The 13,488-nt window shown below is 32.0% G+C and overlaps 5 protein-coding genes across 5 annotated transcripts; 3 read left to right on the plus strand and 2 right to left on the minus strand. All coding sequences in view use genetic code 12, as the record gives it.

Moving 5' to 3' along the window:
* Window positions 1-1,940: 1,940 nt before the first annotated feature.
* On the plus strand, window positions 1,941-4,358 carry CD36_54560 (uncharacterized protein ygr237c homologue, putative; the record flags this gene model as incomplete). Its single annotated transcript, XM_002420705.1, has 1 exon — window positions 1,941-4,358. The coding sequence occupies one exon, from the start codon at window positions 1,941-1,943 to the stop codon at window positions 4,356-4,358; it is 2,418 nt and encodes an 805-aa protein (XP_002420750.1).
* A 458-nt stretch (window positions 4,359-4,816) lies between these two features.
* Window positions 4,817-7,201, minus strand: CD36_54570 (pyrimidine pathway regulatory protein, putative; the record flags this gene model as incomplete). Its single annotated transcript, XM_002420706.1, has 1 exon — window positions 4,817-7,201. The coding sequence occupies one exon, from the start codon at window positions 7,199-7,201 to the stop codon at window positions 4,817-4,819; it is 2,385 nt and encodes a 794-aa protein (XP_002420751.1).
* Window positions 7,202-8,450: 1,249 nt separating this feature from the next.
* Window positions 8,451-10,091, plus strand: CD36_54580 (conserved hypothetical protein; the record flags this gene model as incomplete). The annotated part of the gene is made up of 1 exon (XM_002420707.1): window positions 8,451-10,091. One exon carries the CDS (start codon window positions 8,451-8,453, stop codon window positions 10,089-10,091), a length of 1,641 nt encoding a protein of 546 aa, XP_002420752.1.
* Window positions 10,092-10,351: 260 nt separating this feature from the next.
* On the plus strand, window positions 10,352-10,825 carry CD36_54590 (DNA-directed RNA polymerase III subunit, putative; the record flags this gene model as incomplete). The annotated part of the gene is made up of 1 exon (XM_002420708.1): window positions 10,352-10,825. The coding sequence occupies one exon, from the start codon at window positions 10,352-10,354 to the stop codon at window positions 10,823-10,825; it is 474 nt and encodes a 157-aa protein (XP_002420753.1).
* Window positions 10,826-10,964: 139 nt separating this feature from the next.
* On the minus strand, window positions 10,965-13,217 carry CD36_54600 (lipase, putative; the record flags this gene model as incomplete). Its single annotated transcript, XM_002420709.1, has 1 exon — window positions 10,965-13,217. One exon carries the CDS (start codon window positions 13,215-13,217, stop codon window positions 10,965-10,967), a length of 2,253 nt encoding a protein of 750 aa, XP_002420754.1.
* Window positions 13,218-13,488: the final 271 nt, after the last annotated feature.

The following is a 13,488-nucleotide window of genomic DNA, read 5'->3' on the forward strand; positions in this document are numbered from 1 at the left end:
TATTTTGAAACCCGAATTCTGCATGACGAAGATGACGACAGATATGATCTCGTCTGAAACACGGATATCAAAAAATAGGGTAGTTTATTGGTTTCCAATAAAATCAGTAATGGAAAGCTATGTACTTAGTTAGTTGAGATATCACAGATCTAAATACTTGGCACTACGAGTAAGTGAAAGATTATAGCATAGCCTTGTTGTTATCAATCAGATTGAGTAAATTAATTAAATTCTTCTTGCAGTTGGTGATGGTAAGTATTCTGATTTTTCTTTTTTTTTTTTTTTTTTTTTTTTTTCTGGGCAATATGTTTTGTAAACCACCAAGAAAGAGAGTGCGTGTATTCCTGGTTAAAAAAGAATGGAACAACTTATGATGATAATTGATGCTAGACATGGTAGCGTTGAGAGGTGGAGACGTGCGCGTATTCAGATGTTTATACTGCATATACGTATATTATTTATTGCGTTTTTCTTCTTTTGTGTGTTTTTGTTTTTGCTTTTTTTCTTGGCGTAATTTATTATGTGCACATGTGTGTACTGTGGTTGAAAATAAGTTCAATATATGCAGGAGGACTAATAAGCAAGAAGAATAGGTGATGTTCTTCTATTGCTTGCTTTTTTAGAATCCACTTTTCCACCCCCCTCTCCTTGTCGCCTTCCCTTGCATTAACACAATTAATAATTGAACGATTAATTAATTGTTTAGTATTAGATGATGGATTGATAAAATATATCGAATGTGGTAGTGTAGCATTTAAGAAATACATCCAACACAACACAATACAATACAATACAAAAAGCAAGAAGAATGAAACAAACGAAATGACTTTTTTCTGGTTAATTAATGACCTACCATCTACTACTACTACTACTGCTACTATTACTACTCTATTTCGTATTTTCTTGTCTTTTAGTCCCAAAGATTTATTTGATCGATATATATATATACGTCTGTCCTTCCTGTTTCTTTATTTTCTTATAATTTCCCCTTTTCCTTCTTTTTTACTTCCTTTCTATTATCTTCTTTCTGATAGATATATTATATCACTATTTTAAACACGTACCATTAACATACCATTCTATCTACAACTAGATTCTGGAATAGGTTTTAATTTTTGCATCTTACCCCCGCCCATTCACCGCAAGTTTCATTTAATTTTTTTTATTTAGTTTATACCTAGATTGATCATTAATTCTGCTGTGTCCGGGATATAAATTGATACCACATAATCAGTCTATCTCAACTAATAGAGAAAGAATTAACCCCATCTTATAATACATAACATATATATCACCACCACACGGTCATTGTTTTTCTACTAAGTTTCAGTATTTTATTTTATTTTTTTTAGATTAACATTTTTAGTTGAATTGTTGTGGATTAAGTTTTAAGTTATTCACCCCCAGCACCAGCACCGTGTTTAAATTAACAATATCCATTCTACTAAAAGCACATTAGTATTGGTTGCTCATTGTTTTCTTAATTTCTTAATTTCTCGATAATTTAACTCAATCAAGAAAAGCAGAACCAAAGAAACAGTCACTTGTTGAAAACGCAAAACAGTACACACAATAACACTTTCCTTGCTTCGAGTTTGTTTAAGTTTTTCAAATTTGATTAGATTTTTTGGTATTCATTTACACGCCCTCCCTCCAACTACCTCCATAATAGATAAGTGACTATTAGCTAGTTAGTTTTAGTGTGTACTTGCGTGTGTGTCCATTCCTAAGTTTGTGAAATTTGTCAATTGTTATAAATAACAACCCATCAAGCCACCCAAGTCATTTTTCATATTTTTGATTACCCCAGATTTATTTCATTAGTATTAATCCAACAAATCAACATACCAATTTTATACTTATACCACTCTATATCAATTAGATTATATCCCCCCAACAAAATTCCATTTTTTTACTTATTTTTATTGTTTGTGAATTAGATGACAACGTTTTTAACTACTACATCTATCACAAATAATAATCTTACCAATACTTTGACAACTACCACTTCTAATACTAATAATAGTTCAACCCCAAGAACAACAACTGCAACAAATTCTACTAATAATGATAAGGAAAATCTAAATAGTACCACTCCTACCAAAGACTTTTTAGCTAAATATCCAAATTTTTCAAAATGTGTTTCATTCAATAATTTACATCCACCAGAATATGAATCAGATTTTCCTTATACCACTCCAATCTATAATTTAAATAATCCATCTCAACAGCATCATCATCTTTTTGATAGTAATTATACTTTTGGTTCTTCTTCTGGTTCTGGTTCTACACCAAAGATATTTATACCATTTCAAGATTTCAATTTCGGTAATGGTAGCAACAATAACACTAGTAGTAGTGGTACTAGTCGAAGACATAGTAGTAGTGCTGGCACTACTTCAACCGGGTTTACTAAAAGAAAACGTTTGAAATTACCTCCGCCACCAGCGAAATCAATTCTTAAAAATAAAGTTAGTCAACAACAAGTGGAATACAATAATATGTTTGAAAACATATCAGAAGCCACCATTGAGTATCATAAACAAGAACGAGAACAACAAGAACAGCAAGAACAACAGGATGAACAAGATGAAGATAGTCAAAGTGGCAGTGGAAGTGGTAATAGTAGTGTTAATAGTTCGCCTTTACTCACTGCTACTAATATCAGCACCCCAATAAATGATTTAAAAGAGACACAACAACTTCCAACACCAAGAAGAAAATCATTAGTGGGATTGACAGATGAAGAATTAATGGCTCTTGATCCCCAATTTCAAACTACAAAATCAAAAAATAATGATTTAGATAAATTTAAATTTGATAATCAAAAAACTTATTATTTATCTCCTAGTACAAGAAAAGGTTCCACTTCAGATGGCGCTACTGGTGCTAATGGTAATGTGGCGACAGGTGTTAAGCGACAAGATTATCCTACTAGTAATGAAAATAATTATAAAAGTATTAGTTTAACCGTCAGATATGGAGAAACTACTCATAATGATTATACTCGTACTTTATTAACGATAATTTCTGGAAGAAGACATACTTGGCATTCATTAGATTGGTTATTTCATATTAAACAAGATTTACAAAATCAACCAACATTATTAGCTGATGGGGATTATTTAGTGATAGCAGGATTAATCCCGATTAAATTTATTAAAGATTATAACAACAGCAACAAAAAGAAAAAATTATCAGTGGAAGATTATTTATATCAAAAATGTTGTAATTTATTAAATTATTTAATGGAATATATTTCTCAATTGAATTTGAAATTGAAGATAACTGTGGAATTTGTTATTGATTATGAGAATGAAAATGAAAGTTTAGTTGTTGGTGGTGGTGGTGGCGATAGTAGTAAACCTTTAAAGGGTGAAAAATATATGATTGATCATTTATTTAAACAATACCAACCAAATTTGATTATTATTGGTAATAAATCATCAAATTTAAATTTCAAATACCCGGTGAAAATGAATAAATTGAATAATTTATATTTAATTAAATTATCTTCATATATTGTCAAATATTCTACTATCCCGGTTATTTTAGTTGGATTATTAATTGGATTTAATGACGACACTACCAACACTTCTTCATCTTCATCTTCAGCAGTGAAATTCAATAAACCAACAATTACGTTTTCAATTAGTAAAACTCCAAGTTCAGAATTAACTCCCAAACATTCACAAACAACTTCCTGTAACAAGAGTTCATCTACTCCAGATTTATCCGATGATCATGATGCTGACGATAATTCATCAATTGAATCAATTGAATCATTAACTCCAAAAGAATATACTGATGACAAAAAACGACAAGAAATGTTCAATGAAAAAATGACAGAAATCAATAACACTCCTTTCAATTCTCCAGATAAATATTTTGATTGGATTCAAACCATATCGGATAATTCATTACAAGCACTGAAAAATTATTTAATTGGAATTAAATCAAAAGATGATTCAATTATAATTGATGATAAAATTCATGCCATTTATAAAAGTCAAACTTGGAATGTCAATTCTGGTTCAATGTCTCATGATGATTTATCTGATGGTAATGGTGGGAATGGATCGATGTATAAAGTGAAATCATTAATTAGTATAGAAGATGATGAAGAAGTTAAACGGAAACAAGAAGAATTAAGAATGAAAAAAAGAAATAAAAGAAATAGTAGTGTCAAGAGTAGTGGTAGTGTTGGTGGATTTATTCATAGTATTAAAAGTAATGATAATAATAGTATTATATCACTGGGTGATAAGAATACTGATAAGAACAAGAATAATAGTACTGATAAATCAACGAAACGAAAATCATCAATTTGGAAAAAATTGGGATTCCTGAAAGGATAGAAAAGTGAAGGGATGAGTTTTATAAAATGAAAGTTTGTTATTATAATTATCATTTAATAATTGTCATATTTTGTATTTTTTTTTTGTATTTTTGTATATAAGTAGTAGTATTATAGTTAAAATTTTTTTTATAAGAAATGAAATGTGTTTAATGTCGATTAGAAAGAGTTTGTTAGTCTCGGTTAAAACTGGTTAGAACTGTTGTACAACTACTGATTGGTGCCCATTATAGAGCAAAGTGTTTCACAGCAGTTGATGATATGAATGTAATTTTCTATTCGTTTACCCACTCCAAAATTATCAATAATGATCTACAATAAAGAGATCTACATACTTGTAGTTTTAGGTTTGTTTCAATTCTAAACTTCTATTAAGATTGTCTAAATTATGGAATAGATAGAATACAACAAGAACCACTCGGTTCTAGTTTAAATAAATAAATATTTCCCTTCTTCCTCTCATTGCTTATTGGCGAAAAATTCATCCCAAATTATTTCATTAGGCATATCATGAATTAATTCAAATGTTTTTTTCTCATCCCGAATTGATGAATTACTAGGTGATGATTGGTTAGATTGATTCAATTCATTTAAAAAATTCTGTAAATCTTCATCATTCCATTGTAATATTGTTTGTTGATTTAATGGTAATAATGATGGATCCATTAAAGGTGATGACATAACATCAGTAGCATTGCTTATATTATCTTGATCATTACTATTAACAACCTTTGTTAATGGGTTTAAATGATCTAATTCAGTGACTAAATGAAATAAATTAGAATGCACATTACCATTATTAATTCGATAAAGACTTTCTCGCGAAACTTTTGATGCAGAAGAAGGGTTGTTGATGGTAGTAGTAGTGGAAGTAATTAAACCCTTATTATCTGGGGAATATTTCAAATTTAATATTATCATGGTTAAATTATGGAAAATTTCACAACAATAATTTGCAGCATCACAACGGCCAATCAATGATTGTAATACCAATAAACAATTATTAGTAATATTTTGAACTTGCTCAATTGAATTAATTAATCGAATTTCCTTACTATTATATAAAGCATATAAATATGATGTCCCTGCCATAAATAAATTATGAACTCCAGCCCAAGTATAATTAATACTTTTAGTTTTCAATAATTCTGTATAGCAATTAATCACTTGAATTGAAGAATTAGTTAAATTTTCATAATCAATTAATGATAATTTATAATTTTTAGGACTTAATCCATGAATGTATAATAATGTATGATGATAATTTAATTGGAAAAAAATATTATTAAAATCACAATTCATTCGTTTCATGGTTGAATCGGAATATAATTCTTGTTTCCAATGAGTTAATTGTAAGATAATTGATTGTTTCCAATGATTTAAATCTTTATATTCTCGAGGAATTTCAGCATTAGTATACAAGATTTTTGTTACTTGACTTTGTATCTTTCTAATTTTAAAAAAACTAATTGAAACATTTTTATAACTAAAATTTTCATCATCATCCCCACAATTATAATAATCAGTGGTATTATCATTGGGGATAATTTTGGAATCATCTAAAACACTAGGATATGGAGTATTAATACTTTCATCTGGTATACCAAATGGTCGATCTAAATAAAAACATATTTGTCGATCCATTGAATAACAACACCAAAATATTCGACGTCGTTTATCCCTTGTAAAATTATCAATATTGAAATTTTGTTTTGATTTTGTTTTCAATTCATTTTGTAAATCTAAATCAACACATATTCGTAATGCTTCTCCCATAATATACCATACCCCAGGATTTGTTGGTCTCATGATTGAATAGCCAGCATATAATAATATTCCTTGTAAATGTTCCAAAGGATCAATCGAATTATCGACATCCTGAGAAAATCTCATTGCAGCCAATCTAAATGATTCAGAAATATGTATGGGATATCGTAAATGATTAGCCAGAGTCGCTACTGCAAATAATAAATTAAGGAAGTATAATGGTTTCCGATATTTGATGGGGGGGATTATATTATTAGCAATTGATTGAATGTCTTTTGTAGAACTTTCAGATAAAAGTTGTTGAATTTTCGATTTATAAATGTCGAACCAATAAGACGTCTTATCCATGTTCTTGAAAAATGATTTATTAATACTAGTAGTATTCGATGCAAGGGATATTGACTCATCAAATTCTCCATATACGGGAATAAAATAATCTCGTAAAAATTCTTCTCGATGGAATAATGGTAATTGAGAATTACATTGATGGAAAAATACTCGAAGAAATTGCATTGCCGTTGATTTAGGTGGTAATACTGCTGGTGCAATACTACAATTAGTATCATCAATGCCAGTGTCAGTAGTTGTGGTATGGGCCGAATTTTGCCCAAGATAGCCTGTTTTAATATTTGGATCAGATAATCTATTTTGTACTCTAACCGCAGTAGACATGAGTTTTGAAAATGCAATAGAATCATGTTTACTATTAATCAAAGGATTTTCTTTTTTAATACTTGGTTTATCACTTACCAATTCATCACCATTCTTACTACTACCACCAGGGGTATTAATATCATCATCAATGCCACCTATCTCACCTTGTAACTTTAATTTTTCTTCTAAAAATTTTACTCTTTCTTCTAAATGAACAATATAAGATCGTGGGATTTCCCTACCTGTAATCAGATCAACCCCAATACATTCAACTCCGTTGGCTTCACATTTCCCACATTGAGGGAATTTTTGATCACATTTGATTTTCTTGGTTCGACATCGTTTACATGCTGATATTGCTCGAGTTAATTTAGATGATGTCGGTTTATGTTTCTTTTGAGGTGGTGGCAGTGATTCAGACATGGTATGTATATGCAAAGGAAGTGATTTTGTGAAGCAATGAAAAAGTATGAACTTGCCTTGATGTGAAATTTGTTTATCATTTAATTTTTTTTTTTTTTTTTGTATGGGGCAGACAGAGAGAGAGGGATCTTATTGTTATTAAAGAATTGCTTCGGAAGAGAGAAAGAATGATAACACAAAATGAATGAACTAAATTAGTTTTTGGTTATGATACTTCAATTGGAAGTGAACAACTTGAAGGAATAGGATAAAGCTTTAGATGATCTTCATTCTAGAGCTTTGATAGGGGAGTTACTTTATGTATGTAGAATTATGACTTGTCGTTATTATAAATAGTCCTTAAATCCGTGATTTATTGGAACTGTTAATTGAGAAGAAATCTACTTTGAAGTTAATGACTATTTGCCAAGGTCTTTCAGTGAAAAGGTGACCAGGTTGATAAGAATCAGTATAATCCTATCAATAGACATCTTGTCTTGTTCTTTCTTGATATTTTTAAGGAATAATACCAAATTCTAGGTTATGTAAGATTTGTAGTAATTAATTTTACTTCTGCTTCTGGGATTCATTGTAAAACACTGAAGCCACAAGGAAATAAAGTGCTGCCTCATTAATAACAAGAATGAAGCAGCAAAAGTACAAAACATCAGTTCTATTGATCTTGAAGGGATGTCGAGCATGGAAGGATCGGAATAAACCAACAAGAACCAAAGTCTTGGCTCCGAAGCTTGCCAAGTGAATCACAGCCAGAGAGTAAGGAAGTGTGATTTTAGAGAACATATTTTACTTGTTATTCTCTAGATATATGATTTAATTCGGTTTGCAAGGGATTCAACTTAATGTTTTTTTACTCTACTTGTAGGCATTCACTTTAGAAACTTGACTAGACAGATATCATCTCTATGAATTCTTGCTTATTCAAAACACATTGATATTCTCATACACTTAGAATACAGCAAGGCTTAGATGATCTTTTCTTGGAATCTTGTAATCGAATAATTTGGCATAAATATCTCATCCAATATCATATTACTAATGTGGAACATGGCTCCCTAGAAACTTCTTTTCAAGCCACATCCAATGGTCACGGATCAAAACAAAACACGGAGAGAAGAAATTAAGCTGCAAAAAAAAGAGTATTGCCAGAACTTGAAGCACCCCAATAATATATAAACCCATCGAATAGATCACTTTCAATCAGGTAAGTTGATACACTGCACCAATATTGATACCACCCCCCCCCAAAGCCATGTACAAACTAAAACTTTTATATGCTTTTGGATTGTTAGTGAACTCTTCATTATCATTAACAATTCACTCTACTTCAAGTTCAATTGTTCCCCCCTCAGTTGCTCATCCACTAGATGATAATACCTATTTTTATCCTCATCCAACTCCGGTTTCCAACTGTGAATTGACCTTTTCAACTGATGAATATACTACTACTGTAGCGTTTTCTTATGGTTGTCCAACTGGTTCAGTAACACCACCACCAAACTTCCCACCTACAGTTCCGTATGGTTGTACTTACTTTGCTTCAAGAACGTATTGTCCTTATAATTGTGACACATCCTTGGTCCATTATTATGATTACCTTGTTCAAGTTACTTCTTGTCCTGAACAACTGTGTATTTTTGATAAGTCTGGTGGTAGACCATCTTTTAAATGTGAGCCTACAACCCTGACTGATTCTTGGAGTTCTTATATCCCATCTGAAGTATCAAATGAAGTATCAGCTACCCCTGACCTAGATAGTATTTCACATGATAATAGTACTTGGCATGATAGTGGTTCTACTGATAGAACAACATACTATCCAAAACCAGAACATCCAATGACAACAAAAATGCCAGTCACTTGTGAACTTAAGCAAACATCTTCACAAGGCAATTCATGGAACGACGTTTCATGTAATTATTTTCCAACCGAATGTACAAAAGCGACAACATTCAATGTCCACAATCAAACTGTAACATACATTTGGTGTCCTTCAACTACAATTGAGTTATTCTCTTCTGGTGAAACTACAACCACATTTTGTCCTTTTAATACTTGTTATGACTATCTGGACCACACGGATAATAGTGGAAATACTAGAGTTGATAATAGTGGTTTTGAGGTTCATACAACCCGTGCAACTCTTGCTGCTACTGTTACGGCAAACGCTGGTACCGTTGCTATTACAAAGACTGCTGCAACTATTGATACCATTTGCACTGAAACTAAAACTATGGATGACAGAGTTGTCGGTGGGCATGGCCATGCTCAAGGTTCCTTCGATTATACCCAAAACATAATAAATACTGATAATATCCCAATTTATAAAACTAAGGAAGACACTGATACTGATTGCTATATCATCACTACTTGTCCTACTCCGGTCACATTGACTGTGACTCATGAAATTACAAGAACGGAAACTGTGACTGAGTACAAGACACTTACTGCTAATGACCACGGAGATATTTGTATTGTTTCTACTACCAATGAAGTAAACCCAACTCGGACTTCTTATAGAAATCAAGCTATCATTACATCACAGGCAGTGAACGGTGATTTCTACCACGGGTATCCTTCTAAGCCAAACTATCCAGATACTTGGAAACAACATGGTACAGAAAAAGCAACCACAACAGAAACACCTGAAACTTCGGTTGAGAAACCGCTTGATGAATCAGAAACTTCAGGAGAGAAGCCAGCTGATAAACCTGTTGATGAGTCAGTCGATAAACCAGCTGATGAACCCATAGTAAAACCAAACCATAAACCAACTGATAATCCAATTCGTACAACTGAACCTATAACTTCGACAATTGGAAACTATTCAATAGATTATAGGAGTACAACGTGGAGAAACTCATCAACTTTAGTAACGACAGTAGTAAATTAAGATTGTGTTAACTCCCAGGGGTTGCTGAAAGCTAATCTAGTTATATAGTTCGATATTCATTATAGGCATTCTAAAATAAAAATAAATACCTTCAGATTCGTTAAACTATTAACCATGCTAAACTGTAAAGAATACTACACATTTTCAGAGGTTTGATAATAAAGCTGACAACGAAAAATATTTCTCACATAAAAAAAAAAAAACAAAATCAAACACAATCAAAAGTCATCTCAGATATGCAAACCCATACAATATAAACCATGAAAGTGCTAACAGAAAGAGATTCATTTTTATCAAATTATGAAGTGTTACAACATTTACAAAACATTAAAAAGAAATATAATTGGTCATTTAATCCTGATGATGAAAAATTTTTGAAAAACAAAAAAAATAAACATCATTTCACTGGATGTGGGATCAATTTAGAGATCATAACTAGAGATGTATTATCATGTTTAGAAAATAATGACAGTAGTTTAATACAATCACAAGAAAGTTTTAAACAATTGATGGAATTTTTAAATCAATTTGAACTAATGAAAGTTGAAAAATTACAAATTGTCAATAGTTTACCAAGATCATTGGTGGTGTTATATGCTTTAGTTGAAGAATGTGAAGATAGATTTGGTGAAGAAACTTCGGAGAAAATAATAGAGAAAATAAATGAATTATTCCCAATAGAACAGGAAGAAGAAGGAGAAGATGCTCAGGAAGATGAAGAAATTAACGAATAGAATTTATAGGTTCATAAAATGCATGTATTTTAAAGATATTAGGTGCAAGTGGTTTGTCGCCATTACCCATACATTGTATTATTTGGAGGAGGGGGGTATGTAGTAAAATCATAAATTACTACCCCCTCAATATGCATCACTATATAAAATCATTCATTACCCCATTATTAGATAGTTTCAAGTCTTTATTCAATTCTTCCTCTGATTTCGTATTCCCATTATTTGTATTAGTAGGTGCCATTAGAGCTGCAGGGAGTGGAATCTCTCCGATGATTGGTAAAGTTGGAGGGTTTAAGCTGTATTTTGTAATCTGATCTCTAAATCCTCCAACCATATCGGCAACCTCTCCTAATAGCCCTGTAACACCCACAGCAAACATTGAGTCGCCATTATGCTCAGAATTAATCCACTCGTGAGGATAATCTTCGAGTCTTTGTTCTTCAGTTACATTCTCATCAATCTCTTTATTCTGTCTGCTAATTAAATCTCTTGATATGATTCTTGTCAACCCATTTTCTTCATCTAACGAATCAGTACTCACCAGATCCATGATGGAACTGTCAATCAGTTTCAAATCAACAGTTCTGTTAGGGCCAAAATGGTTTTCCACCAAATGTTGAATAACTGGCCATCCATAAGCATTAGCAAATCTCCTACGTACTATAATATTATTATGGGCATCTGGTTTCATCTTAACAACTACTTTTCTCCATCCCATGTTTTTATGATATTCTCGAGCAATTTCTTCTTCAAGCCATTCAAATGAATCTAATTCAACATCAAGATCCCTCTCTGGCAAGTCTTTCTCATAATACACTTTGTCGTGAATTACAATATTTTCTCTGGTCGAAGGATCCACAATATACTTCATCGAAGGAAGTGGTGGCAAAATTAAAGAAGCTGCAGAATCAAGAAAGGTCGAGTTGGGAATAGACTTTCCATCTGATTTATTGGTCTCCACCACTTTATCATCTTGAGTTTGAAATCGTCTATATTCTTCGCTAGCTTGCTTTTGAGGCATTAAATAACTCAAAAAAGTTTGCACTGCCAGAAATTTATTTGCCAGTTCCACTGATTCGGGGATTTTCCCTGTTTCGTCACTCTGAGCTAATTCTTCTGAGTTGATAATTTCCGCCAAGCCTTTATAATCCAAAAACAATAATGAAGAAGTTCGCAAGGGAACAATACCGTCATTAATTGCATTAGCATACACGGTTCTTCGTACAAACTTCTTAAGAACCTCGTGGGTGGGTCCAGCTGGTAACAACAACAATAATGGTTTGGCGCCATTTTCCAAATATTTTAATCCTAGTTCTTGTCCAGTATTACCAACAAATCCTGCCAGTAACACCCATTTCACCACCAGAGGGTTTTCATTGACAACACCTAATAATGGTGACGCCAATGTAATAAAATTGATGGGCTTAATTGCTTCAAAAAACCAAGGGAAATTTACTTGCAAATAAGCAATAGCAAATGTTTGTACACATCCACCCAATGAATGCCCAACAAAGGATATTTTCTTTACTTTACCATTATTGAACAGTTCATTTTCAGTTACTAAATCAATAATAAATTCTGCCACTCTGCTACCCAAATACTTGATGCCTCGTTCTGTCTTGCCAATATTTCCAAAATAGCCTTTCACGACAATCTCTTCATTATCATTTCTCAACTCTGCTATTCGATCAATCTGTTCCTTCAAGTACAACATATCTGAACTTGCATTCGAATGTAGTCCATGTGTTAATATTACTAAATGTTTGGGCTTATCGGGGTTTAACACGGGCAAGTTCCAAAGATCCAAAGTATCCCAGTTATATACATGCAATAATTCATTAAAACACCCAATTTTATCTGACATTGGTACTGATTTCTCTGGGAAAGATGCTTCATGTAAGATTTGTTTGGATGTCCCAATCATAATTTCAAAATCAATCGATATGGTAGTGTTGAATATTATTTGTGGCACAACGTCTACTATCCATGAATAATCTTTCTTCAAAGTATGACACGATAATTGAATATAGAAAGATTGCCCTGCAAGTAATTGGGGTTCGAAAACTGGTTGGTCAGCAGTCACAAAATACTTAACGTTTGGGTCATAATCCAGCAGTCGACAATCAACATATAATATGTAGGGTCCAGCTAAATATATTGCTCTTTTCGATACTGGCTCGGTATTTCGAATTTTCACCCATAAAGTAGGTGGAATAATAACTTCATCTCCTTCTGCATGTGGAGTGAAATGGATTCTAAATCGTTCAATATCTCCAGCTTTGACCGATTTCACTTGACGAAATAAAATCTTATGTTCAATATTATCCAACTGTTCCTTTGTCATAGCTAATGGAATCTTGGAAATTTCAGTTTCCAGTGAACTTTCCAGCATTCTTTCCAGTTGTATTTAAGTACTTTAAAAAAAAAAAAAATGCAATTGACGAAGACAGATTAGTATCTATAACTTGCTGGTTTATCTGCAGTTAATTAAATAATGGGGAATTCCACAATGGTAAAATATTTTGCAAAAATAGTGTGATTTGCAGTTTGAAAGTTGAATGTCTTTGGTAAAATACAGTTGAATATCAACTCCGTTATCGTAATGAAAGGTATTCAGTTATAGTTTAGTTTAGCATGTGAATTTTTTTTTTTTTTTCTGTTTT

The sequence above is a fragment of the Candida dubliniensis genome, chromosome 5 (genome assembly GCF_000026945.1).
Source record: "Candida dubliniensis CD36 chromosome 5, complete sequence".
Classification (NCBI taxonomy): Eukaryota; Fungi; Ascomycota; class Pichiomycetes; order Serinales; family Debaryomycetaceae; genus Candida; species Candida dubliniensis.